Source organism: Pollicipes pollicipes, unplaced genomic scaffold (genome assembly GCF_011947565.3).
Source record: "Pollicipes pollicipes isolate AB1234 unplaced genomic scaffold, Ppol_2.1 Scaffold_6052;HRSCAF=7182_pilon_pilon_pilon, whole genome shotgun sequence".
Lineage (NCBI taxonomy): Eukaryota > Metazoa > Arthropoda > Thecostraca > Pollicipedomorpha > Pollicipedidae > Pollicipes > Pollicipes pollicipes.
The window spans coordinates 26,280,318-26,307,072 of record NW_023596805.1 but is presented as its reverse complement, the minus strand read 5'-3'; the positions used below and the strand labels follow the sequence as shown (position 1 = coordinate 26,307,072).

Below are 26,755 nucleotides of genomic sequence, written 5' to 3'. Positions count from 1 at the left end.
TAGCACTGAGAGCAGACAGCAGCTCTGATGCCAGACAGCGGCTCTCATCCGGCGTTAGCACTGAGAACAGATAGCAGCTCTCAGACCAGACAGCGGCTCTCATCCGACGTTAGCACTGATAACAGATAGCAGCTCTCAGACCAGACAGCGGTTCTCACCCGGCGTTAGCACTAATAACAGATAGCAGCTCTCAGACCAGACTGTGGCTCTCATCCGACGTTAGCACTGAGAGCAGATAGCAGCTCTGATGCCAGAAGCGGCTCTCATCCGACGTTAGCACTGAGAACTGATGGCAGATATCAGACCAGACAGCGGCTCTCATCCGGCGTTAGCACTGAGAACAGATAGCAGTTCTCAGACCAGACAGCGGCTCTCATCCGATGTTAGTACTGAGAGCAGACAGCAGCTCTGATGCCAGACAGTGGCTCTCATCCGACGTTAGCACTGAGAACAGATAACAGCTCTCAGACCAGACAGCGGCTCTCATCCGACGTTAGCACTGAGAACTGATGGCAGATATCAGGCTAGACAGCGGCTATCATCCGACATTAGTACCGAGAGCAGATAGCTCTCAGGGCTGTCTAGAGCTCTCAGGCCAGGCAGCGGCTCTCATCCGACATTAGTACCGAGAGCAGATAGCTCTCCGGGCTGTCTAGAGCTCTCAGGGCAGGCAGCGGCTCTCATCCGACAGTAGTACCGAGAGTAGATAGCTATCAGGGCCGTCTAGAGCTCTCAGGCCAGGCAGCGGCTCTCATCCGACAGTAGCACCGGTGGCAGCAGCTCTAATCAGACAGCAACCTTCAAATGAGACAGCAGTTCTCGTCAGACATTAAGGTCAGTCAGCGGCATCCAGATCATGTAAGAGATGGCATGCGTCGACAGTCATCTCGGACAGTGGCATCAAAGGTATGCTTTTCAAGACTTATGTTTTGTGTTTCTCTGATTAAGTGTTCGTGATTTTTGTCCGGCGTTATTAAATATGTTTAATTTGCGCAAGGCCTTGTATCGAGATATGCCAGCAAGGGCTGCGCAATTAGCGTACTTCGGGGAGACGACGAAGCCCAGCGGTATGACATTGCATTCCCTTGTTCCGCGTTCGTGCGTTGAGTAGCGTGAAAGAAACAAAAACGGAATCTCTGAGTTCGCCGAAACGAACATCTGTCTCTCCAATCATCAAGAACTATGTTGTCCGGATACCACAAAATCAAGGATGACGTCACGGGTGGAAACACGTTTTTAATTTGGTGTGTGCTGTCAAGTCATGTGGAAATCCACATCGCCTCCTGCTCCAGCTTTGACAGCGGCGCTGGAGCGTCAGTGGACACCGCATCAAACAGCACGCTCTCGCTGTGTCGACCAGTTCGACGTGAGCCTCGATCAGGCGGTCTTCCAACGCTGCAGACGTGGGGAAAGTGTTATTGTGCCCCTGTAACGATGCATCTCTACGCCATCTCTAATGCAAACAGCACCTCCTCGGTCACGAGGTCGCCCAAACGTGGGCTAGGTGACTGGCGCCGCCCGGCTCCCTGCCTCAGTGGGGACCAGACTGGACCACACACCCCTCAACATAGCCAGCCGTAACTACATGCGCTCGCAGGCCTGGTTCACGTGTCAACGTGGAATGCATGGCTTCTATGCATGACTAAATATGGTCGCTTGACCCGTGACGTGGCCACCATACGGTGTGCGGCAAAAAAGGAAACGAAAGCAAATGCTAGTCGCGTGCGAAGAGTGCGAACGTGTGCATTCGACGGCGCTCCCGCGGGACTATCACCTGTCACTGCGGCATAGTTCTCCGAATGATGAATCGATTATCTTCGACTGACTTTCTGGCAGCGCATCACTCAATGCTGTAGGCACGCCTGCGACATATATATATTTTTTTAAATCGGGGGGGTCCATTGGAAAATGCTCCCAGTGCACGGCGGGTAGGCCGTGTGCGCACCATGCCAAAGCGCGAGTACTATAGCCGGCAATGCCAACTGGTCGTCGGCCATTTTGTTCCCATGACCACTGATGGTGCATTGCTAAATGTGGCCGTCCGTCCGGTAGAACGGTAACCAGCACACGGCGAGCTCAGAAAATTGCCTGTAATCCCTCACGAAGAGATCGTCTCTACGTTCGTTAGCGCTGCCGTATGGGCACCAGCTGCCACTGCAACGCACTTGTACGATAAAGGCATTCATTTTGTTCGGTCCAACCCTGATTTACTCAATGCTGGTGGGCTGGAAGCAGCGACGATCACCAAGTCATGCGGTACAATTTAACAAAGATCTCGGGCACGGTAGGTGCAACTGTATGCGTGCATATGGTAGCATACGTGGAAACAACGGTATGCATACGGTAGCATTGTGGGAGCAGTATGGGCAGCAATGCGACTCCGTCGTTGGGGAAAGCCCCATTTTTCTTGATACGATAACATGACGGTCCGCTACTTAATCCATCGGGCCGGCCATTTCCCTAATGACCAGATACAGTGAAAACTCATAGAATATTCAGAACGGAGCATTCCATATATCAGAATATTTCAAAATCTCCCTTTTATTTCATTCAGCCCCTCACTGTGCATCGCTCGATGTTGACGCGCCGGCCAAATCGGCGTTTTGCAAAGTTACGTCTTGCATTTAAAAATCCTTTTCACCTTCAATAAAACTCTTTAAACCGAGTGGAGGGTGTGACCATGTGCGGTCCATACCATTATGGGAGGGGGGGGGGGGGGCCGTAGGAAAGCTAAACAAATTGCCTATCGTCCGACATGACATATTTGTGTCAGTCGCCCCTTGATGGCGCATTGCAACTGCATCCATCCTGTCAATGGCGTGATGTTCAAAACACTGCGTCCCGAAGACCAACTGCACATCATCGCGTACAAGGAGTGTGACTGCGTGCATTCCATGGCGCCGCTGTTGGGTTATCAGGTGTAAATACACCACACTTGTCCGATTACAGCAACCGTTCTGTTCGGTGGACCCCTGACACTTTTTTATTCTGGCTGGCTGGCCGGTCATAGCGCAGTTTGTAATCATGTAATGATGACGATTTGATGTCCAATTAAAAAGAACAAACTTTTTGTCCTGTACGACGGGTGCGACCATGTGCACACGAAAGGTCAAAAGGACTTTTTCCAAATCATCAGCTGACAGATCTAGTCAGACCTTACCTGGTCCGTGTTAGATCTGGCTGGACCTCCCAACGGCGTATCATTTAATGGCTGCGTGCCTGCTGGAGAGGCACTACACATATATTTATATTATATTACTATACATATTATAAACATATTATGCACATATGTTTATTATGTATAATTATATAACATATATTATATAATATATTATGTAACAATTATATAGCATACAATAACACATATTATATGATAATTATATAACATAATATATCCATGCATATTATAACACGCAGCCTATACATAATACAAACAGCCAGGTGGTTTGCGCAGATATCTCGGCCAATTTGGAACGCCTTGACGTGTTCGCGGTAGGTGAAACATTGCACTCGCGCTGACATACTCCTTTCTGTTCACGTCACCTCATGACAGCGCGGAGCTGACGGCGACCTAACTGCACGCACAGTGATGGCTGTAATACGGCGGCACGGCAAAAATGCTTTCCATAAAACTCGAAGATTATGACCACGAGCGTTCCGTAGTACTGGTAAAAGGCTATCAGCTTCTAGTTTAACACACTGTTCAGGTTTTGGTTTTGACTTTATTCGGTGGACCCCGACAGCGAATCACCCAAAAGTTGTTGACGGACAGAAACGGTGATTTGTACGGATGCGGAGTTCAATGTGAAATGCTTCTACTCGTGCGCACCAGAACCTTGCGCACACGCTGTCGTTGGGGACACTATCAGCTGGCAACGTCAATCTCGTGTCGGCCGACATGACCTTTCATGACCTTCAACATGACATGACCTTCAAATCACCCGCTGGCAGCGCAGTGCTGCGGCCGGCCAGCCCATAAAATCATGGATAAATAAGGCGGTCGGGGCAAAACGACTAACAACACAGGTTAACGATTGTAACTGTGTGCATTCCATGGCACTGGTATGAGGCTATCAACTGCCAGTACAGCACACTCGTAAAATTTTGGTTTTGATTTTATTCTGTCGACCTCCTGCCGTATCACCCGATGGTTGCTTGTCGACTGGAAAGGGTGATTTGGCACAGATAGGCCGTTCAATTTCAAATACTCCTACTTGCACGCGGGAAGTCCAAACTGTACTGACGATGGTGTGGAATTGCTGTCGGCTGACAATGTAAATCTAACATTGGCCGATATGATCTTTTTTGTTTGCATCACCTTTTGAAAACAGAGCTGACGAGTAATGGCCACTATAAGGTAGCCCGTAAAAGGCATGGATAATAAACCCGAGGATTGCGTCTGTGTGCATTCGCTAACACTAGTTTAGGGCTATCAGCTGCCAGTACACCACGCTTGCCGGTTTTGAGGTTCGATTTTAGACCCTCGACAATGCACAGTACTCCATGCTTGAATGCCCGCCGTAACAGTGGTTTGAACAGACACGGCGTCCAATTTTGAATGCTTTAAGTCGCGCGCGGTTGGTGAAGCTGTGCCCATACGATGTCATTACGGGAGCATCACTGGACGATAATGCAAATCGGTATCGGTCGCGATGACCCTTAACATCACCCCTGGACAGAGCAGAGCTCACGGCAACCAGCCTTCACGCAGAGTGATGACTATAATACGGCTCTTCGGAAAATAGTTATAAGCAAACTCGAAGATTACGACTGTGTGTATTTGATAGCACTGGTATAGGGCTATCAGCTGCTAGCGCGGCGCACTCGTAGGATTTTTGTTTCGATTTTATTTGATTGGCAACATGTCACTTAATGCTGGCTGGCTAGCTGGAGTGGTCATCTGCACAGAAACGGCGTGCAGTGTGAAATAATTGTATTCGTGCGCAAAAGGTGCGATATTGCGGTAAACTCTGCGAACCGAAGGCGCCACGCCTCGGCCTGCCAGGCGGCAGGTATCAGTCTCCTCAGCCTGCCAGGCTGCAGGTGTCAGCCTTCTGAGTCTGGCAGGCTGCAGGTGTCAGCCTCCTCAGTCTGCCAGACTGCAGGTGTCGGCCCCCGCAGACAATCAGACTGCAGGTGTCGGCCACCTCAGACAATCAGACTGCAGGTGTCGGCCATCTCAGACTGTCAGACTGCAGGTGTCGGCCACCCCAGACTGCCAGACTACAAGTGTCGGCCACCTCAGTCGGGGATGCTATACAGATGTGTGTCCTCTCGGCGTAGAGCCAACGCCGTCATCAGGAACACGACCGAGCCTGGCGCAGAGAAGCGTGACGTAAGAATGACGTCACCCTGTCTGTCGGCGTGGGCACTACAGAGAGTCACCGCAAGTGAAGGCTGAATGATCTCAGTAGTTGCGCCTATTTGCGAAAGGGCGTGCACACCTCTCGTGAAACAGCGGCAAAGTAAAGCGAACCTAGATTGCTGAATATCGGACATACAGACTGTTGAATAAATTTTGGCCGTTATGCTGCGCACGACATGTTAAATATATCATGTAAAATCAACCGATGTTTTGCCATGATTTGCCAAATGTCGTCCGCTGTATGACCACTCTCCGTGGGTCGCATTCTCGGCATGCAAATAAAGGCCAGAGGTTTGCACTGATCCGATTTGCGCCAATGAAACAATCAGGTTTCTATCCGGGGATATTTTCCAGCGTGACTCCACAGATAAACGGAGAGCAGACCGTCCTGAGCATGATTCAAGTTAACGTATTTGTTGCCTCATCCCCAGCTCCTGAGGGTACAGGGTGGCTCTTTAGGCTGCTCCGTAGGAAAGTCGGCATCTGCGCCCTCCCAGTAAGCCCCAGATGTCCTGTCCTGTCCTGTCCTGTCCTGTCCTGTCCTGTCCCGTCCCGTCCCGTCCCGTCCCGTCCCGTCCCGTCCCGTCCCGTCCCGTCCCGTCCCGTCCCGTCCCGTCCTGTCCTGTCCTGTCCTGTCCTGTCCTGTCCTGTCCTGTCCTGCCCTGTCCTGTCCTGTCCTGTCCTGTCCTGTCCTGTCCTGTCCTGTCCTGTCCTGTCCTGTCCTGTCCCGTCCCGTCCCGACACTCACTGGCCAGGTACATGCCCGGGTAGAGCACGTAGAGCGCCTCCCGGTAGCCGATCGCCCGGCTGAGTCCGTCCACCGCCAGCGGCATGTTGCCGCCCACGTTATTGATGATGAAGAGGAAGATGGCCACCGTGGACGACTTGATGTCGGGCGTCACCAGCTCCACCACGATCGCCAGTACCACGCCGAACCACATCTCGGCTGCCGAGGTGGGAGGCGGAGCTGAACCACTTCAGCGATGGCAGGGAGCACGAGCTAAGCCACCTCTACAGCTACGGAGCGGCGGCCGGAAACTCTGAACATCTGCTCCTCGCGGGGAGGGCCAGGTACACCATCTCGTGCAGACGAGCGGTGGGGCCGGAGATCGCTTACCACGCGCAGTCTCAAAACAGAACAAATAAAGGGAAGCAGCGGAGAACAGAACGAAGGGATGCAATTGACGATACATGCCAAGCAAGTCATGCAAGTGGAAGACATAGTAAGGATGTGATGAAGTAGAAGACAAAATCTGGCTCTGGTCGAAGAATCTGAACCACAGCTCAAGTGCGGAAGGAAAAGAACGGTGCCACGTGAAAGTCATTTACGCAGGGAAGCGGTTTTGTTAAAACGACTGCTGAGAGTGGTCTGAAGTTTTGGTTGGTGATCTTAATTAGCCTTCCCTGTCTTTCCTTCATTGATATTCATCTACCTCTTTTAAAGTTAAGCTCTCCTTGAAATTCACAAAATTCGTCGTGTTCGTCGATGAACACTCGGCCAAACACTCTTCGCTATCACCCCGCTTGTCTACGCACCAAACAGGTAGGCGGTGAGTAGGCTGACGAAGCAGCCCTGCGGAGCGAAGTACAGCGTGCCGACGGCGAAGGGGGTGGCCAGCAGCTGAGGGCGACACTCCGTCAGCGCACGCCCGGCACCACAGACGGCGTGCGCAGACGGCACGCCCGCTGGTGGCTAGAGCTAGCCTTCCAAAGCAGGGGTGACTGGTTCTTGCCCCCTTCTTCGGCGCTTCCGCTACCACTACCGTTTAACGTCATGCGCTATCAAACAGCTTTGTTCAAAGATGGCCTCAGCTAAGGTTCGGAGGGAAGGCTCTGCATTATAAGTTGGTTGTCGCTGAAATAGGCACCTTGTAGTCCATGAGGGGATATTCAAAACCATTGTCTTAAGCATAGTCTAAACCATTCCATTTCTAAGTCCAGCCGTCGGTGATCGCCAGTTTTCTTAGCGCCACAGTATTGACACGTTAGCTTCCACCTCTAGTCTGTAATGTATGCTGCAAGAATATGCCAGGTCTCCCTGAAGCAGCCTTGTTACACTACGCACTATCCGTCCCACTCCCCCTTCCCCAGCTTCGCATGTCACGATGGGTCATCATTTGAAGGGAAGCCAGCGCCGTCAACACAGTGCGTGGTGCACGGCTCCGCGTGCACTACTGAGGTGCGTTTGCACCAACCCAACAACGATCCTCGAGCTGCTGGTGCTGAAACTGACCTGGCTAGCTGATAGCACCCAGACCCTGGACTTCAGGCCCAGCCTCTTGACTAGTCGGTCGCTGACCAGACCACCTGCGACAGACCACACCATCGGGTCACGCGCTGGCCAGACCGTCTGCGGCAGACCAACGGACCAGGGCGGATTACCCGGCGTTTGACGCTTTGCAAACGCCAAACGCAAGGCTTAGATTCGGCGCACCACTCGACGCACCGCCCTTATGACGTCATCTGCCTCCAGCGTACCGTAACGTTCAGCTGTCCGGCGCCCCTGCCGGCACACTAACCTACGGTGACCCCGATGGAGCCTCCGACCAGGCTGACCCAGGAGAGCCAGAGGCCCAGGTCGGCGGTGGGGTAGTAGGTCTGGAAGTAGAGCTGCGTGTTGGTCGACCAGCAGAACCCAGCTGGGGAGGTAACAGCGCTCGTTAGACCCTGTCACGGAACCTGCAAGGACAACAGGATTGCAACGGGCTGTCTTCTGATCCACCGTACGAGTATGCCGACTGACTGATCCCCTACTGAAGGACTGATCCCGTACTGGCTGTCTGATCTGCCGTACTGGTATGCCGTCTAACTGATCCCGCACTGGCTGTCTTCTGATCCATCGTACGGGTATGCCGACGTACTGATCCCATACTGGCTGTCTTCCGATCCCCGTACTGGTATGCCGACTGACTGATCCCGTACTGGCTGTCTACTGATCCCCCGTACTGGTATGCCGACTGAGTGATCCCCTACTGATGGACTGATCCCGTACTGGCTGTCTACTGATCTGTCGTACTGGCATGTCGACTGACTGATCCCGTACTGGCTGTCTACTGGTCCCCGTTCTGGTATGCCGACTGACTGATCCCGTACTGACTGTCTACTGGTCCCCGTTCTGGTGTACCGACTGACTGATCCCGTACTGGTTGTTTACTGATCTGCCGTACTGGTATGCCGACTGACTGATCCCGCACTGGTTGTTTACTGATCTGCCGTACTGGTATGCCGACTGACTGATCCCGTTCTGATTGCACGATTTTAAGCCTGGCCCCGCCCCACTTGCGAGACGGATGCTGGTTCTCGCCGCTATGGCTTTGGCGCCGTAGCACACTGCGAAACCAGCTCCATCTAACCAAAACAACGGCATGACTTCCGCATGGCATGAGAGTGCTTTCGGCGGGGGTGCCTGGTGGGTGTCTTCCATGTCCGTGGCGAGAAGACATTTAGTTCGCGCTATATTTCCATTCAGATATCACGCAGATATCACCTAGATATCTCCCAGATATCACCCATTTATCACCCACATATCATTAAGATATTATCCAGATATCATTGGTGCGGTGATGGCCAAAGAAGGGAACCGGCTGTTCTGAACTAAGTGGATATCCCGGTTGTCGCCCCGTCCTCCACTTGGGACCATAAAGCAGAGCCTCCGCCCGGCCTGCCCAGGATGCCGCTAGATGCCGCCTGTGTGGTCGCTTGGCGTCAGTGTCCACACGCAGAAGTCCGTCCCGTGCTTACCGGTGTGCCTCATCGAGGCGCCGAGCAGCAACAGCAGAATGCTGGGCTGCAGGAACACCCTGACCTTGTCGGCAGCCAGCTGGCACCAGCGGCCGCCGACCCAGCGGCCACCACTGCGGCTGGAAGGGGTGGCAGGCCGGCCTTCAGCGGCGTCGCCAGCAGGCGGCTCGCTGGAGACGCTCCCCGGACTCCCTGCGACAGTGATACACCCCGCTCCAGAGAGACAGCGGCATGCCTCGCTCCACAGCGACAGTGACACACCCCGCTCCAGAGCGACAGCGGCACGCCTGCTCAAGAGCAACAGCGGGGCGCCTGCTCCACAGCGACAGTGACACACCCGCTCCAGAGGGACAGCGGCACGCCTCGCTCCAGAGCGACAGTGACACGCCCGCCCCAGAGCGACAGCGGCACGCCTCGCTCCAGAGAGACAGCGACACGCAGTGCTGCAGAGCGAAGCATCGGGCAGCGGCTCAACAATGACACGCCATTGGGCTCTCCGCTCCAGTTTCACGCAAGAGGAGCATTGCCAGAATGACGACACGTGCATACACGCCTTCACTCCATGTTGGTGTGAGAACTGACGCCAGACACAACCAGCAAAAGGTGCGAAATAATGGATATTGTTCCCTCGCCGTCGTCACCGTAAAGCTCTGTCGAAAACACGGCGTGCTCCCAAACACAAAGTAGAGCCCCAACAGCAATTCATTTTTTCACAAAAAAACCCTCCAGCATAATGAAACAAACCCTCGACCAAATGCTCGACCACTAGTTTCAAGTGATTAAACGGGTGAGCCGAATGGCAGGATGGGCCGCTGTTAGCCCACCGTCGCCAATCGCTCCACGTTCGTTGCGCGCTACGTCGACGCACTCAGCTGGTAGACGCCGTCGCCGACCGCTTCCCCCGCCAGGTGCGTCAGCTGACGCCGAGCCGGGCCGGCCCGCGGGTCATGGGCCAGCAGGTGCAGGCAGGTGATCACGACGCCGGGCATGGCGGCCACGTAAAACGCCCAGCGCCAGCCCTGCCAGTGACGAAGTGCCATGCAGGTACACGGGGCCGACTGAGCCTTTATTGTGGAGCATCGTCGGGCCGGGCGGTGTGCTCATGCTTTTAAGACATATTTCGGTATTCTACGAACGCGTTATCTAAGCAAAAAAACGTCGAAAGGCCAACTCGGGCATGACGGTGGATTACCATGACTATATGATCATGGGTGTGATTAGAGCTACATGGTCATGAATTAAAAGATCACGTCTGGAGAACACTTCCCGATTACTCTCCACTGCTGGGCGTCCGTCCGGTTTATGTTAGGCCTGCCCTCACGCGTCGGCTGGAGCCCGAGGTCACCGGGGTCAGCTCCATCAGCTCCGGGACCGCGACCCCCGGCGACGGAAAGGCACATATGGCGTCGTCAGGCAGCTATCACACACCACCATTTGACTCCCAGTCTTTGCATGCGGCAAGAGGTTCGCCCAAAGAACGTTTGACGTCAGAAAACGAAAACCATAAACAACAGACGGATCGGAAGTTCACGACACTAGAAGGTTGTCGCTCCAAAAACCAAGCATGGGATCGATTTTCAGAGCCAAGCGAAGCTACCTTGCCCATGATGTCAGCAGCCGTCACGTAGTTTCCGACCACGTACGAGATACCGTAGCCGAAGTAGATGCCCCAGGTGAAGATGGCGATAGCCATACCGCGCAGCTGCGGCGGGAAGTGGTCCGAGATCATGCCGGTGCTGAGCGGCGAGAAGCCGGCCTCCCTGGGACAAGTGGGTCAGCTGCTGAGCTCGGAGGTAGACTGAGCTCGGAGGTAGACTGAGCTCGCAGGGGTGCTGGTGGAAGGGCCGGGTGCCGAGCTAGGAGGTACTGAGGGAGGGGCGCTGACGGAAGGGGCCGGGTGCCGAGCTAGGAGGTAGTGAGGTAAAGGCGCTGACGGAAGGATCAGGTTTTGAGCTAGGAGGTAGCGAGACAGGGGCGCTGACTGAAGGATCAGGAGCTAATCCAAAATTTACGTAGGCAGGGCGCAGACGCAAAGACCTAAGTGAGGAAGAAATGACGGCTAATTTGCGATCGAAGCGAAGACAACGAGACGCGAAAGGCTGTCTGTAAGGCATTGCTTGCAGTATAGTAATATCATAAGGCCATATATTATACACCATTTTTCCTGAAGTGAGAGCTTTTTCTTGACCAAATCAAGACCTATATCGCCGCCCTGCATCCCATCCATGCGGGCCGACCAGAACAGCCGGAACCTTACCCAGCAGCCGTCAACATTCTGAGGACGACCAGGTGCCAGTACTGAGTAGAGAATCCCATCATGAGCGTAGACACGGTCAGCAGAAGCAGGCTGAATGCCAGCAGCCGTTGCCTGCAGGTGTAAACTGGATGTCAAGACAAGCAGGATGGACGTAACAGAGAGCTGCGCTGCAAAACTTTAGATACCGTTTTTTTTTAAATTAATTCCTCGTAGTTTCGGTCCTCTTTAAGTCAGTAAGCATTACGCTCCGTTGATATTGCACTGACGGGTGGAACGTGCTGCCTGCTGCATACCAAGCTTGATATGGCCATCCCTGTACTGTGCACAGACCAATACTGACGGGTGGAACGTGCTGCCTGCTGCATACCGAGCTTGATATGACCATCCCTGAACTGTGCACAGACCAATACTGACGGGTGGAACGTGCTGCCTGCTGCATACCGAGCTTGATATGACCATCCCTGAACTGTGCACAGACCAATACTGACGGGTGGAACGTGCTGCCTGCTGCATGCCGAGCTTGATATGGCCATCCCTGAACTGTGCACAGACCAATACTGACGGGTGGAACGTGCTGCCTGCTGCATACCGAGCTTGATATGACCATCCCTGAACTGTGCACAGACCAATACTGACGGGTGGAACGTGCTGCCTGCTACATACCGAGCTTGGGACTGCCATCCCTGAACTGTGTACAGACCAATACTGACTGGTAGAACCTGCTGCCTGCTGCATACCAAGCTTGGTGCAACCAAGCTTGGTCGAATGAAGCCGTCCTTGACCTAGTGACACATCCTAGATCAACCCAGCTATTCCAAACAAGTTGAGCGCATTCCTGGCGTTTGAGATCATCCCCAGTCTCCTGAGGTCATGTCCGCCCCGTTGAGACCGTCCCTGACCTGTTGCGCCCTCTTCTGACCTGTTGAAGGAGTCAGCCAGGGCTCCGAACACAAGGCCGGCCACGGTGAAGACGCCGATGAAGGCGGGCCCGGCCAGCAGCTGGTACTGGAACCCCAGGCCCGTGTATGTCCACTCGCACGTGCCCTGGCTCCGCTCCGTACAACTGGAAGCCGAAACACCAATCAACGCAGACCATTCCTTTCTTTCATGTCTTTCTTTCCTTCATCTTTTTCTTACTTTCGTTTTTTCTTTCAATTTCCAGACCATTTCTGACCTGGAAATTGTAGTTTGAGCCCTCTACACAATGAATTGCGATGAGAAAATCAAAGGAACTTTCCATCCCCATATAAGTTCATGGTTTCTCTGGCGTTGGAAAATAGCGGCTCTTGTAGATATTATTGCACATTTGTAAGCAGAGGATATAAGTCACGGCGTATTGTACTGTATGCTGGCTTTACTTGCAGCTAGATTTTCTTACTTGCAGTCCATACATTATCTTGCGCATGGAGGGGAGGTTTTTACCAGAAGGTAAACGATGGGTAATAGGAGGGGGAGGGGGGGGGGGTGAGAGCATGGTGCTACGCCTAGGTATGGTAGCAAATTATGTTCTGTCCTTTGCTTTAAAACGGCAAAGCAAGACGCCGTCTGCTTTCTTTCGCGAGAAGTTATACGCCCGTTTTTGTTCCGCACCTCTAGCTCAGTTAGGGGTCAAACGGATCCTACCGTTATGGAACGCTACCCTTACTACAGCGTAACCAACGACCTGTAGCTCAATGTGACCAATGCACAACCAAGTCGGCGAGGGCGGGGGTGGGAGGGAAGGGGGTTGACACGTGGAAAAAATGACGTAGATTGTTTTATGGACGGCCCTTTATTAAAACGCTGTTATGGTTCGTCAGCACTTATTGTTACCTTGGTGAATGGTGAGAGAATCACGCTTGTTCAAAATGGGAAAAGGCCGTTTGGAATGAATAACTCAAATGAAACAATCGGTAACACAGGGCTGACAGTCGGTACGGTTCCCGAGCACAGTGCAAACGTTTGCCAGGCTTCACCACGCCAACAGGTGTGATAGCTCACGACGACAGCGACTGATCAGCTCCCTGCATGCGTGCAGGTACATACGTCTCAGAACAACCATAGATTGCGTTCCTCACCCACCTGGAGTTATCAGTGAGCGTGTAGCACTCGACTACGGCTTCAGTGACACCATCGCGTTCCACGCAGCCGATGTCGCCGTAGTGGATCTCCTGCGCCATCTTTCGGCTGACAATGCCGGGCAGGAAGTGGGACAGCTCGCCGGTGATGTAGGTGGCGGTCATCAACGCCAGGTGGCACCACCGGTACCACCGCCACTCAGATAGGCGGCGCAGTTTCATCGCTCGATGCTGGAACGGTGGACCAGACGAGTGCGTGTGTGAGGTGTGGGCTCCTAGCAGCAGGGACAGGACCAGCTGAGGTGTGGGCTCGGAACAGCAGTGACAGGACCAGCGGAGGTGTGGGCTCGGAGCAGCAGGGACAGGACCAGCGGAGGTGTGGGCTCGGAGCAGCAGGGGCCGGACCAACTGAGGTGTGGGCTCGGAGCAGCAGGGACAGGACCAGCGGAGGTGTGGACTCGGAGCGGCAGGGACAGGACCAGCGGAGGTGTGGGCTCGGAGCGGCAGGGACAGGACCAGCTGAGGTGTGGGCTCGGAGCAGCAGGGACAGGACCAGTGGAGGTGTGGGCTCGGAGCAGCAGGGACAGGACCAGCTGAGGTGTGGGCTCGGAGCAGCAGGGACAGGACCAGCTGAGGTGTGGGCTCGGAGCAGCAGGGACAGGACCAGCGGAGGTGTGGGCTCGGAGCAGCAGGGACAGGACCAGCTGAGGTATGGGCTCGGAGCAGCAGGGACAGGACCAGCTGAGGTGTGGGCTCGGAGCAGCACGGCCCGGACCAGGCTGGATTCATCCGCTTGCGTTGTAGCGAGCGAAGGAGGCTACATATCAGAATTCGGTCTTCGCAACGAAAAGACTGAGTGGGGGGCACGCATGCAGCCTGGGTGTTCTATCGGGGAGCGGATCAGTACTGTTGATGTACTGATATGTCGATGCAGAGTCCAAAAAACCCACGCAAGGCTCTCAGGTACTGGGGAAGGGGATGCGACGCCGCCGGAGCTGCTTTGGTTACACCTTTGGTGGCAGAGAACTTCAACAGGTGGGATTATCGCTGCTGCTCCGGACCCGAGCCTTTCGCCACCTTATGACGCACAGCCATCACGAGCCTTGGGTCGGATGCCAGCTGCCGTTGTCCAGTGGGACAAGACTGAGGATGTGACCTCCGCCAACTCGGGACCCTGACTTATTTGAGCGTAACCACCGCATGCCGTGCGATCCTCTTTACCTGCAAACATCTCTCATTGCTTTCATTCTGCGGGAAAAGGGTACTGACGAACTTGTTGTTTTGATCTCCATGTAACAGACCTGCAGACACAGATCACAAGTATGTCATCAAGCTATTTGTTCGACACGTGCAGTTATGTCATCAAGCTATTTGTTCGACACGTGCAGTTATGTCATCAAGCTATTTGTTCGACACGTGCAGTTATGTCATCAAGCTATTTGTTCGACACGTGCAGTTATGTCATCAAGCTATTTGTTCGACACGTGCAGTTATGTCATCAATATATTTGTTCGACACGTGCAGTTATGTCATCAATCTATTTGTTCGACACGTGCAGTTATGTCATCAAGCTATTTGTTCGACACGTGCAGTTATGTCATCAAGCTATTTGTTCGACACGTGCAGCTATGTCATCAAGCTATTTGTTCGACACGTGCAGTTAGTCATCAAGCTATTTGTTCGACACGTGCAGTTATGTCATCAAGCTATTTGTTCGATACTTGCAGTTATGTCATCAATATATTTGTTCGACACGTGCAATTATGTCATTAAGCTATTTGTTCGGCGCGTGCAGTTATGTCATCAAGCTATTTGCCCGACACGTGCAGTTATGTCATCAAGCTATTTGTTCGACACGTGCAGTTATGCCATCAAGCTGTTTGTTCGACACGTGCAGTTATGTCATCAAGCCATTTGTTCGACATGTGCAGTTTGGAGGATAACTGCGCTGGAAAATCTAACGACGCTGAAAGGCGTCAGGACCACCGCGTCTCCCCAGGCTTCCGATTGATTCGCCGCCGCGTCGCACTACGGCAATTAACACGACAGTAAAAGGTCTTGTAGTTTTTTACCTGCAGTAACCGACCCCTGAAATATGGATCTGAAATTTGGACGCTGCACTCAGTGAATCTTCTGACACATGCTTTTGAAAATGCTTGCAAACGAATGTGTCTGTGGTGTATGCCTGAGCAAATGCCCAATATTTGGAAATAAAACCGCTCTAAACGCTCCAACGCAAATGGTGTTACGGGGTGTTAGTAATCTAAACGCGGCCCTGACAAAAACTGAAATAGAGCGATACAATAATATACATAGGTAGATGGGATTGCCCGTGGTGCTTGAGCTGAGTTCGAACGAAAAACCAATACAAAGACAAACGCACACCCATGCAAAGATCGCGAGATTGCCAAAATATCTTGAAATCTTAATCCAAGGAGGAGCCCAGCCATCACTGGGCGCCGGCTCTAAAAGCATCAATGGTACGCTAACGGGCTTGTTTATTCATTCAACTCGAGCTATCACATCAAATTACCCAACAGTTGCCATCTGTCCAAACACCGGCCATTGCGGTGTCAGGCGCCGACGCCGCCTGTGATACCACACTGTCCAAAATATAAGCAAATCGAATGACAACTTAAACTGTTTATAAATGTCTGCTGTGCCATATCTGCGGGTATATGTAAGCAATCCAAGTTCATCTTTGGTCTGTCAACTAGAAGAGCCCGTCCCTCTTTCTCAGCGACACAAAAGCAAGATTGAAGGCACCGAGTCACACGGCATGCGTAAAAAACCAAATGGTGTGAAAATGGAATTTGTGCAATTGGCCAGCAACTGCAACAATGAACATTGCGTTTCGGGACAGATGAAATTGCGAAGCACTTCGGATCTATTTCACTCACACATCACAGGGCCCTACGTTAAAGTAAAACACGGTGGTGTAGTTTGGAATATAGCGGAAAAAACAGCTAAACGCAATTTTAAAATAGACCTGCAGGGAAGCTAAGGAAATTAAGTTAAGTTAAGGAAATTCAATCGGGGAGGCGACACCGGCGACCGGACGGGACGGCGACTAGGAGGGGGGGGGGGGGGGAGGGGGAAAGAGGGAGGGAAGGGGTAGGTAGAGATGCCCACCCGCAATGCACACTTTTTAGAGATAAGTTGAGGTCCTGGTTGTTATGCTGCACCAGCCTACTGCTGTCCTATCATTGATACCGATTGCCAAAGAGGCGACCTGCAGCTCCCGAAATCTATTAATGCGCGTAGGAGCCATCTGCATTAACGAGGCGGAATTCCAGCAGGCAGTTTGGTTCACCGGGGAAGGATCAGCCTGCACATTTAAGACGCTGAAATATTTAAAGCATGACCTCAGCCCAAGCCAGTCGGAATTTGCAAATCGAATGTTCGGCCCATGAGTTCTAAATTTCTCACGGCCTGGATGTCGCCGACTTCGGTACAAGAGACGAGTTTTGTTGCAACGTTTTAGAAAAAAAAACCTCGTAGGCTTCCAACACTGCCAAAAACGTTGTTACGGCATTCCTAAGGCAGGGATTCCTCCTGTGCAAATGTATTTAGTCACAAAAAAAGTTTTTTTCTTGGGTATTAACTTGTTCCTCACCATACGCAACCACACTGATCCGTTTTTATATGTGGGACGAAGGAAGCGGCCTTTCTTAGTCACTTGCATAAATATGTGGTGGGCGTTTGGCGTAATCCAAGTCTTAAGAAATATACGTGCTGCATATAATACTGGTGTCTCATGCAGCTTTTGTAAATTTACCACTTTTAGGTCACCTGATACAGCATTATTGTTGCTTAAATTTTTTCAACGTTACCTGTATTTCTGTTATCACCATTATTATGTTATTTCCCTCACAGGTATATTAAGTGTCCACATCCCAAAATAAATGCTTTCCCAACTTCCAAACGTGAACCTCTCCGGATTAGGAAAGCGCAGAGCAATGGTTTTTCGCTGTATACATTCAAACATATCAGAAAATGAAAAACAAGTTACGTTACACGTAGATTAGAAAATGTGGAAATGTCTCTACATTCGAAGAGCTGTTTTATTTTTCGTAGCTTGAATTTAAGACGCCGCACTTGAATTTGCAGTCGGAATTTTGGCCCCAAAGTAGCAGCACATGGAAAATGTGACAACGATGCTTTAGTGTTTCTATTTCTCTGTCCATTCGCCTGGTTCAGCGGCAATTAGCCTGCCAGAGAGCAAAGCGATTGCTTTCACGGGGACATGCGCTATGCTGTTAAGGCCTGCTTTGTGAAAAATGGTTGAGAGGAAGCCTTTCATGTGGCGGAGTTTCTGACCTTTAAATGCACAAAACAGTTACTCAAACGGCTTATCCAGAGACTTGATGTGACTGGCTCCTGCACCAGAAGGCCAGCGAGTGGTTGCCTCAGGACAGCGCAGTCCGAAGGCGAGATGGGTGAAGTGAAGGATATGAGCCGCTCTCTAGAAGAGCAGCATGGAACCCACCTGAGGCAGCGTGTCTTTCCTATGTCTATGTGGTGCCACGCTGATACAAACTGACTGCAATCAAAGATCGAAAGTCGAAAGTTTTGGAGTCCTGCTTAGCCGCACCACGTTCAGCTGATCATATTCAAAACTGGTTTCACTGTATGGGCAGTTGAGCCATAAAATGCTGCCAAACATAGCAGCTTTAATCATGATAGCTTTAAGTACGTGACAGAAACAGGTGCTACAAACTATACTACATCGGTGCTGACGTCACAGATCGGTGGTGACAAAGTTCGTTTCCAATGTCGCTAAGATCAGTGCTTTTCACAGATTTTTCTGCCAAGATTCACTTCACATACCAAACAGTATAAAATACCAAATAACTAGGTCTATTACTAGTCGTAAGAATCGTGGCTGGCCACAGCATCTTGCGACGAACGTGTTTAATTTGCTGCGCACCGTTTAAATCGTCGTGTCATTTGAGACCGTGTGATATCGGCAAATAAAGGGCCTCAGGGATGCAATTTTGCAAAATGCGTTGGGCTGAGGGATGGAAGGGCAAGAGGAAGGGGGTGCAGGAAGAAAAATGACTTAGCATGCCTCCGAGATGCACTCAAAGCAGTTTTCTCCCCAGACTTGCAGCTGGCAGCACGGATGTAGTTTCTCAAAATTAGTTTTTGTGGGCTGAACTCCCAACTTAAGATAATGAAAAATAACGGGTAAGATGATAACCAAATTTAGGAAACGGCATCCCTGGTTAGGAGGTACAATGTTTCCTCTCCCCCCCCCCCGCCAGCTGAATAGGAAATTATGCGCCATTAGGCTGGTTATGTTAAGTACGCCTTTATCTGATAGTTCTGTAATGTGAGTCTCAGCCCTCATTCAGTGTTTGATGGCTAGCTAATAAAACTTAAGTGCAAATGAACTCCGGAAACGAAGCTGTTCGATAGTTATGTCGCATTGCGTTTAGTCTATCTTTGCTTTTGTGGTTTATTGCATTTAGAGATATATTGCGACTGTTTCTGAAAGATCTGACTCCAGGTGATACTTCAGACGGTTCCATTTCGTTGGTGACAAAAAAGTCCCTTTTTCAGCCCTGGGGGAGTCCCGGTACGCGAAAACAACACTGCATGGAAGCCTCTCACCACAAAACACCCGCTACCCAAAACGGAAAAGATGACGAACCGCGATGAACTTAGGCCACAGCGAGGCGTCAGTTTCACCTCCCCACACGTGTTTGTTTTCTTAAGGGATGTTAAAAGCCTGGCGTCGCTTTTGCCGCTTCAGCATCGAAACGGGTGCAACAGGCTCGGAAAAGTCACCCGCTGTGAGAGATGGCGCGGTAGAAGTGAAGTTCACCAACGGCACAGATTCGACATAATAACAAACACTTAAATAATAGACAGGAGGCGTTAGGCAATGGAACTTAAGACAAAAAGAAAGACATTGCAGTAAGTTATTAGCTTAAGTGCTGAACACCACCCATGGTCATGGTATGGCATGCGTATGGTCATACAATTGATGTGGGGTAAGTTACATTACCGTGCGTTTCATCTTTCCTTCATTTCTTCCACATAAGAACACATAATACATGCATGCAAATGTGATCCACTACATATCCTACATATGCTCTTATGAGCATATGATTGGGAGCGAACAAGGATTTTGCTGTGGGGTAGGAGGCAATACTAAGGGTGTAAACTTCTGTAAATGATTCGGGGGGGGGGGGTGAGGGCGAGCCGAGAACCTGACAACCGGTGGCATACCTTCCCCTCGCCCCTCATTTCTGTTTATTTCTCAACGGATTTATTTCACTTTAATTTGGTGAAAGACAATGCATCAGATTTTGCGTTATTTCAAAAAGAAATCTCATTCAAGCAGCATAGTAGTCATGCAGGGGAGGTTTCAGAGAGGGGAGGGGGAGACTGGAGACACGAGCCCCTTCTGATCGAAAAGGCCTCTAGAAGCCTTATTGAGGTGCTGAAGGCACTCCTCCGTGACGGCCATGAGCGGCGGTACGTACTTGGGGATGTGAGGGACGGAAATGAGGTCAGTCATGAAGGACTTAGCATAGCCCCGTACCACGGGGCTTCCCAGCTTGACCTTTCAATCCTTTGCGCGTGCTATGGCTCCAGGTGTGCGAAGCTTTACGAGGGAAGGAGGTGTTCCAGTCAGGGATACACAAACTCCCCGAACTGTCTGCCGCAAAATACCCGTGAATAGCCATCTGTCTCATCACTATTCGTGTCATTAAAAATGCTCCTAAAGCATATTAATCACTCGTTTTCGTGGCCATGTGTCCCTTTTCTCATAATTTTTAAAGCGAACAGCTAACGCGGAGGTGCATTTTAGCAGTCTGATCGTTTAAATCCAAAGAAGGAATGCAAATCAAAACAAAAACAGATCTGGATAGCTCAATATAGTGAGCACACTCTTTTCGAAGCATTAATAACGATACCACCATAGCCACATTTACATGTGTATGTATCCATCACTGCAGGCTTTCGTAATTTGATCTGTGATCTTGAATAACGAAATGGCGGTAACACAGCGGAATAAATTGATTCATTTTAAGCCTAAGATATCTCATACGCCTGTGATGCAATGCAAATCATATATGTTGTTGATCATGCTGCCTGGCTCTGTTCGAGGATGGCGTACGGAGCATAACAACGCTGATGTGAACTGCATGTCATGTTCACTGACGGCAAAAGTTGTTAGGCGATGAAGCATCTGTTCATGTGGTCATAGCGAACAAGGCTACACAAAGCGCCCAACCAGGCCGCTCAGCAAAGACAGATTGCGCCGAGCGGCGCCGCCTTCTGGAATAATGCCAGTGTATCTAAAATGGTTTAGAAGTGATGCTTCACCAGTAGCTGATTGCAACCCCGTACACCATCCGCCACTAACTACAAAAACAGCATTTTGTGGGGCCACGGTTCCACCACCATGTACACATATCTGTTGCCGTGTATAGGCCAAAGTTCACCCTGAAACATGCGACCTATGTAGCCACCATGCATCTGTGATGTAGCAACCATCCACCCTCTAACACGGTGACAGGCTTCAAACTTGGCCTGCCGTCGATAGCGCTGAAGCGACAGCTACACAGCACAACACGACACTGACACCCCACGGCAAGCTCACGATGTGGCAATCCACAAAACGTTTTGCTATGCCGGTTGGTTAGATTTCCAAACGTTTTATGCGCTGCGTTTGAAACACCGGCCTGAAGTTACGGGGCTGGGAGCACATTGCCTCGTGCACAGACTTTCAAACCACATATACGGACGGCTCGAGAGCGGAGACGGGAGAAGGGTCTGTGTCTGCAAACGGCCAAGTCATCAAGTCATTTTCGTTGCCAAAAACGCCTCTGTGCACACGTCTGAGCTCGTCGTCATAAATAAGGCCCTTTGTTGCGTCGAAGTTGGCGAAGACAGCGTACACATGATCCTCTCCGACTGCTTGAGCAGCTTATCGGCTTTGACAGCTCTCAACTCGCCGTGTCCCATTATACAGGACATTTTGATTGGCCTGACAGCGTTGGATCGTGCGGGCAAAACCGTCGTGCTATGTTGGATGCCCAGCCGCGTGGGTATCGCAGGTAGTGAGCTGACGAACGCGGCGGCAAAACGAGCAGCGGGCTCACCTTGCACTCGCACTGTGCCCCTGCCGACCAGAAACTTTTGCCACAGCATCACGACACTTATCAAAGGAAAATGGCAACGTTATGGTAAGCCACCGCGAACAGTAAGTTGAAAGCTGTTGAGCCCAGTTAGGCTATGACCGCCGAGCTCACGCGACGCGAGACGAGAAGAAAAGGTCGTTTGCGGGGTACAAATTGGCCACCCGCACGCGTCACACGGCTATTTTCTGCGCGGTGAGGAACGACATCACTGGCCTCGCTGCGATGCACCACTTACAGTTCACCACATTTTTTCTTCATGCACAAATTTCAGCGAAGAGCGGTTACGGTATTTCGGACGAGATGCTCCAGCTCTTGCATATTCAGAGACTATTGGTGACGACTCTCGCGTTCTTCTCATGACTCAGCTGTTTTCTTTTTGGTTAAGATCGGATTTCTAGACATTGCCCCACCTCGTTAGTCACCTAACTATCGTGGACGGAAATGGACCACAGTGGTCGGCGCGCCCCACAGACCCTCATATCATCATCAAACACGTCTCCCAAATTCCTTACATCGCTTCCTTCACGCTGCCTTCGTCCTGTCTCGTAAGCCAATGCAAATTCAATGGGGCTGTCTCGTGTTGGCGGCCCGGAGGAGGCCCGGAGACGGCTGTACGCAAGTAGGCGGGTTTGTGCACCTCTGGTTCTAGTGTTGGGAGATGCACTGCTCTATATGGCAAACATATACGTTTCGTTTCTTCGGGGCAGTAACCGTTCGGCTACATTAACGGATCAAGTCAAGGGACCATATTGCGCGGCATGCCTCTTTTTCTTGTCCTTGGATTTGGGTCGCAGCCCCCGTGTAAAGCAAGGCCATTTCATTTCAGTTACGAGTTTTGTGTGTCACGTGAGTAATGTGTGCCAATTTCGGTCTGAGTTTGGTATCATACCACGTTTTCAATTCAGGTACTTCATGGCGCCAACAGTTATAATTAATGATACGAGTATAGTCAACGCTACTCAAAACATCCAATTATGATTTAAAGCTCGTGATCAATGATTTACAATCACCAATACCTGTGTGAAATTGAGGTTAAAACTAGACGGCTTCTATTAAATATATAAGAACTCGCTGTAAGCTCTATGGCAAGGGTGAATCTACTGCAAATATGGTGTAAGAAATGCATATGTTATTAATACTACCGCCACATGCATGCTTGTTATTAATTTGTTGTTGCGCGCCTGAGGTGCGCGTAATTTTTTGCTTAATGAAAGTATGTTTTATCATACAAACCATTTTAATTTTCATGTTGGCTAGTTTTTGATCGGCGTAACACAGTTATGAAGACCAGCCTACAAAAGCAGTTTCAATTTAAATGTGCAAGACCGCGCACTACGAAATGGTGCCACTTTCTGCTGGACACCGCTATGCACTCTTCCTTTGCAGTCTGGAAGTTTGATTTTATCCCGAGTCACTGAATTCCCTACAACTGTACAAGAAGGAAGCATTTTTTTCAAAATGCATTGACCACGGGAATCGGGATGAAGCAGAACTCCCGATGAAGATGACGGATTTCAAAGTTACCCCATAATATTGTCCGGAAATGCAAAATGGATGTCACAGACAATACCACTGCCCCCAAAAAATGATGCCATGCGGTTATCCGAGCCAAGCCGTGCTTGACTGCTTCTAGATCGCAGGTATAAGTTAAAAAGCAAAGACTCAAAATTGATAAAAGCCCAATAGATAAAATTGGAATGGGCAAAATTCAAATAGCAATAAGCCAAAATAACAAAAAGTTAACTCCAAAAAGTCAAAACGATAAAGCTAAAATGCAAAAAGTCAGAAGGGATGGCAGCCAAATGCATGAAAATTTAATAACAAAATGTCGGAAGGGCAACAAGTCAAATAACATAAACAAAAATATCCAAACATGAGTGCCGAATTCAAAAGACGACTGTTAGAAAGTAAAAGTTAATGCCGCGAAAGTCAAAAGGGATTAAAGTCAACCGGATAACAAAGAAAAGGACAATACTTAGAAGGGAAAAAGACAGGTAAAAAAAATACAAGTCAAAATGGAAGAAGTTTCTGGGAGCGCTGAGGCAACTAAGCTGACAAAATCCCTTGTCCGTGGTGCGGGGTCACTTCCAGATAAAGCTCGTGACACTCCGTGGCCTCTGCTCAGCCATGAGGCCTGTGTCTTATTTAATTCCAGGCTGGTGCTCCTTTAGATGTCGGTATGATCCCCTGGCAGATCTGCAGGTGCCCTTTTGTTGCAGATGGAGACCAGGAGGGCACAGCAGGGAAGGAGAGCAGTGACCCGCTGCCAGTGGGAAGGAGGTCAAGAGCACATTTTTGGTCTCATTTTTGGGAGGCCTCTTTCATTTAAACTGGAAGCTTGATGGTCATGCCTATGTTATAAGTAATGAGACCGAGACCCCATAACAGCTAGCAGACCCTTCTTCGTGGTAATCCAAAGACCACTGTTTTCATGGTAATGACGTCTTTGGTTTTTGAATCCTCATTTCTGCACCATGCTGTTTCTTGTCAACAAGAAAGATGTCTGAAGCTCAATAGAATTACGAATGAATTAAACGACGTATTTGACTCCCTCAATAAACAAAGCTGATGTACAAACTCAGTTTACCGGTTGCATGACGTTGCATATGGTTCGTACGATGAGTGAACATCTACAGTGAGCGGTGAAATTTTTACTCCGAGGAGACAATGCGGTAAGGACAAGGAGTATATTGAGAACTGGTAACTTAAGTAAAATTCGTAAAATGACCGTTCGAAAATTGAGAGACCGTGGAGTGTGCCCACAAATTGCCCTCAAACTGCCCCGCACGGCAGTACTGAAAAGCCCTAAGCCAACAAAACATGTGTCCTCTTTTAGTGTTGTAATGCACGCAACTTATTCGCCATCGACATTTCGTGGGAGAATATGTTACATAAAACTTTTGAACAGTGAGAGCGTTTCATTCTTAAAAAAGAAGTGCATGCATTGTATGACTATACCATGCTCGTGGGCAAGTGGACGCTTCTTAACCTCTGCGCCAGTCTCATGTATCACTTCATCACTAAAACTTTCGGTCATCTGCAATATCCACATAGCACTGATTCTGGATCCGCACGGCGGGGCAGGCAATCAGGATCTTGGCATCGCCTCTGCCCGTACAACGCTGTGTGGGACAAATTTGTACAAATAAGGCGCCGTTAGAAAGTCTGCTGTCGTGCCACATTTGTGGCGCGGCGCTGGCTACCGCAGTGCGCTACCTCCATTCTTTGATCTTTTTGTGTGACCTTGAACTTTCACTTTGACTCTGTTCACATCTGAAAACACAGACTGGAAACGCCAACAGGCGTTCTAATCGTGCTTTATTTATACGGATTAGTCCATACAGCGGCAGTGCGTCGCTACGCCGTCCTTTGACCCTGAATTTGACCCTGAATTTTGACTTTGACTCAGATTTTTTTGGAATCTGAGGCTGTAATCGACAGCTGGTTTTCTTATGACGCCTTATTTACGCATATCCGGCGCATACAGCAGTAATACGACGCCACATCGTCCTTTCACCTTGAAAATTTACTCTGAGGTTTTTCCCCGCAAGCGACATTGAAGCTTGACGTCTTGATATCGCAGACTGGAATTGATAACGGGCTTTCTAATGACGCCTGATAAGGATGGATCAGCCCCATGCGGTGGTAATGTGGCGCCGCCGTGTCCTTTGAACTTTAATTTGACCTTTAATATTACTTTGATTCTAGTATTCTTTAAATCCGAGGCTGTAATAGACAACGTGCTTTTTAATGACGCCTTATTTGTAAAAATCCGTCTCATATAGCGGCAATAGGATACTACCCCGTGCTTTGACATTGGAAACTGTTTTTTTTTTTTACCTTTCTTTCACTGCAATCGACCTTGAATTGTTATGCATACAGATGCGGTGCGGACTGCCTACATGGCTAGTTGACCTTTGGAGGTGGGTCTTTTCGAACAAAAATGGCTCTCATTTTTTGTAATCAGCGGGCTGTATGTGGCTTAGAATCATTTTAAGCGGAATCGGTACTCGACGCTGAATTCGGACCCTTCGAATATGCTTTCATTGATGCGCTGCCAAAGGATATTGAATTTTAGCCCAATTTGCGGTTAAACGCACGCCAGAGGCCAAAATGTGCCGGATCCTAGTCATCGCCATTTCAACTTCAGCCCCTGTACCTTCATGCGTTGCTCCCTATGACGTCACAAGCACCGACGTCACAAGCACCTATGACGTCACAAGTACCGACATCATACATAGGCCACAATCCATCAAACCGTACGAGCTGTACTGACGCACTTACCTCCGACGTCATAGGTCGCAACTTGTGGACAGCTGTTGGTGATGGAGGGCACAGCTCAGATGTGAGTACGTACAAGTCCTGACACCAGCGCTCACCACCCGCACGGCTGTTTATTCATCTGCCCCACGCGGACAGGCTCCAGCCGCGACTCGGTCGCGCGCTCCGGGCGCTCGATAGCCGCAGTGTTGAAGACAGCCGCCAGGTGGCAGGGCGGTCGCGGTCACGGGGCCGAGCCGATGGAGCCGCGTCGCAAGATTGCGGGCGTGTCCGGGATCGTCACTCTGAATTTCAGGATCATGATTGGCTGCGACATGTGTGCGGAGCCGGTGATTGGTCAATAAAGCTTACAGCATCGTCGGGATGAGACGGCGTTCGGATACATATCACGGTCCGACGTCCCCTGCGTGCGTTCGCCGCATCCTGCAGATTTCGCGATTGTTTCGTGGGTGGCGACATGCTCAATGCACGCGGAATACAATGACAGGGGTCTGGACTGAGGCGGCGATTCGTGAGCGTGCGTGTCGTCCGAAGGGGCGCTGCGAGGAGTCCCGACCCCAGGTGTGCACCCACAGCTTGTGCTTGCGGGTGCGGACTCCTTTTCAAGTGGTCTCACACCAGTGTATCATCATAGACTGATATCACACCATTAAAGTCTCTGTGTATCACCTCATATGCGGAGCTATGGTTCACACCACGGGCGGAGCGGTGCACAAGCTGTTTGGATGCCATATGGATCCTTCTGTCCATTTGTTCACCCAAACATATGATTTTGTGTAAGACTGGTGATGGAGCTGTAACTGCGACTAGCAGTGGAGTCATACCTTAGCTTCACATCCTCAGTTTATAGCGTTCATCACTCCCATCATCATACAGCGTTTTTCATCCCTACCAG

The 26,755-nt window shown here is 50.5% G+C and overlaps 1 protein-coding gene across 1 annotated transcript; it reads right to left on the bottom strand.

The window, feature by feature from the left end:
* Nucleotides 1-4,918: 4,918 nt before the first annotated feature.
* On the bottom strand, nt 4,919-26,003 carry LOC119104627 (putative sphingolipid transporter spinster homolog 1). Its single transcript, XM_037228343.1, has 12 exons — nt 25,864-26,003; nt 13,425-13,651; nt 12,283-12,426; nt 11,364-11,474; nt 10,704-10,866; nt 9,975-10,125; nt 9,107-9,298; nt 7,885-8,004; nt 7,599-7,672; nt 6,902-6,986; nt 6,114-6,311; nt 4,919-5,315 (listed from the first exon to the last, which is right to left on the bottom strand). Exons 1-12 carry the CDS (start codon nt 25,873-25,875, stop codon nt 5,242-5,244), a joined length of 1,551 nt encoding a protein of 516 aa, XP_037084238.1. The 5' UTR covers nt 25,876-26,003; the 3' UTR covers nt 4,919-5,241.
* Between the last annotated feature and the right edge of the window lie 752 nt (nt 26,004-26,755).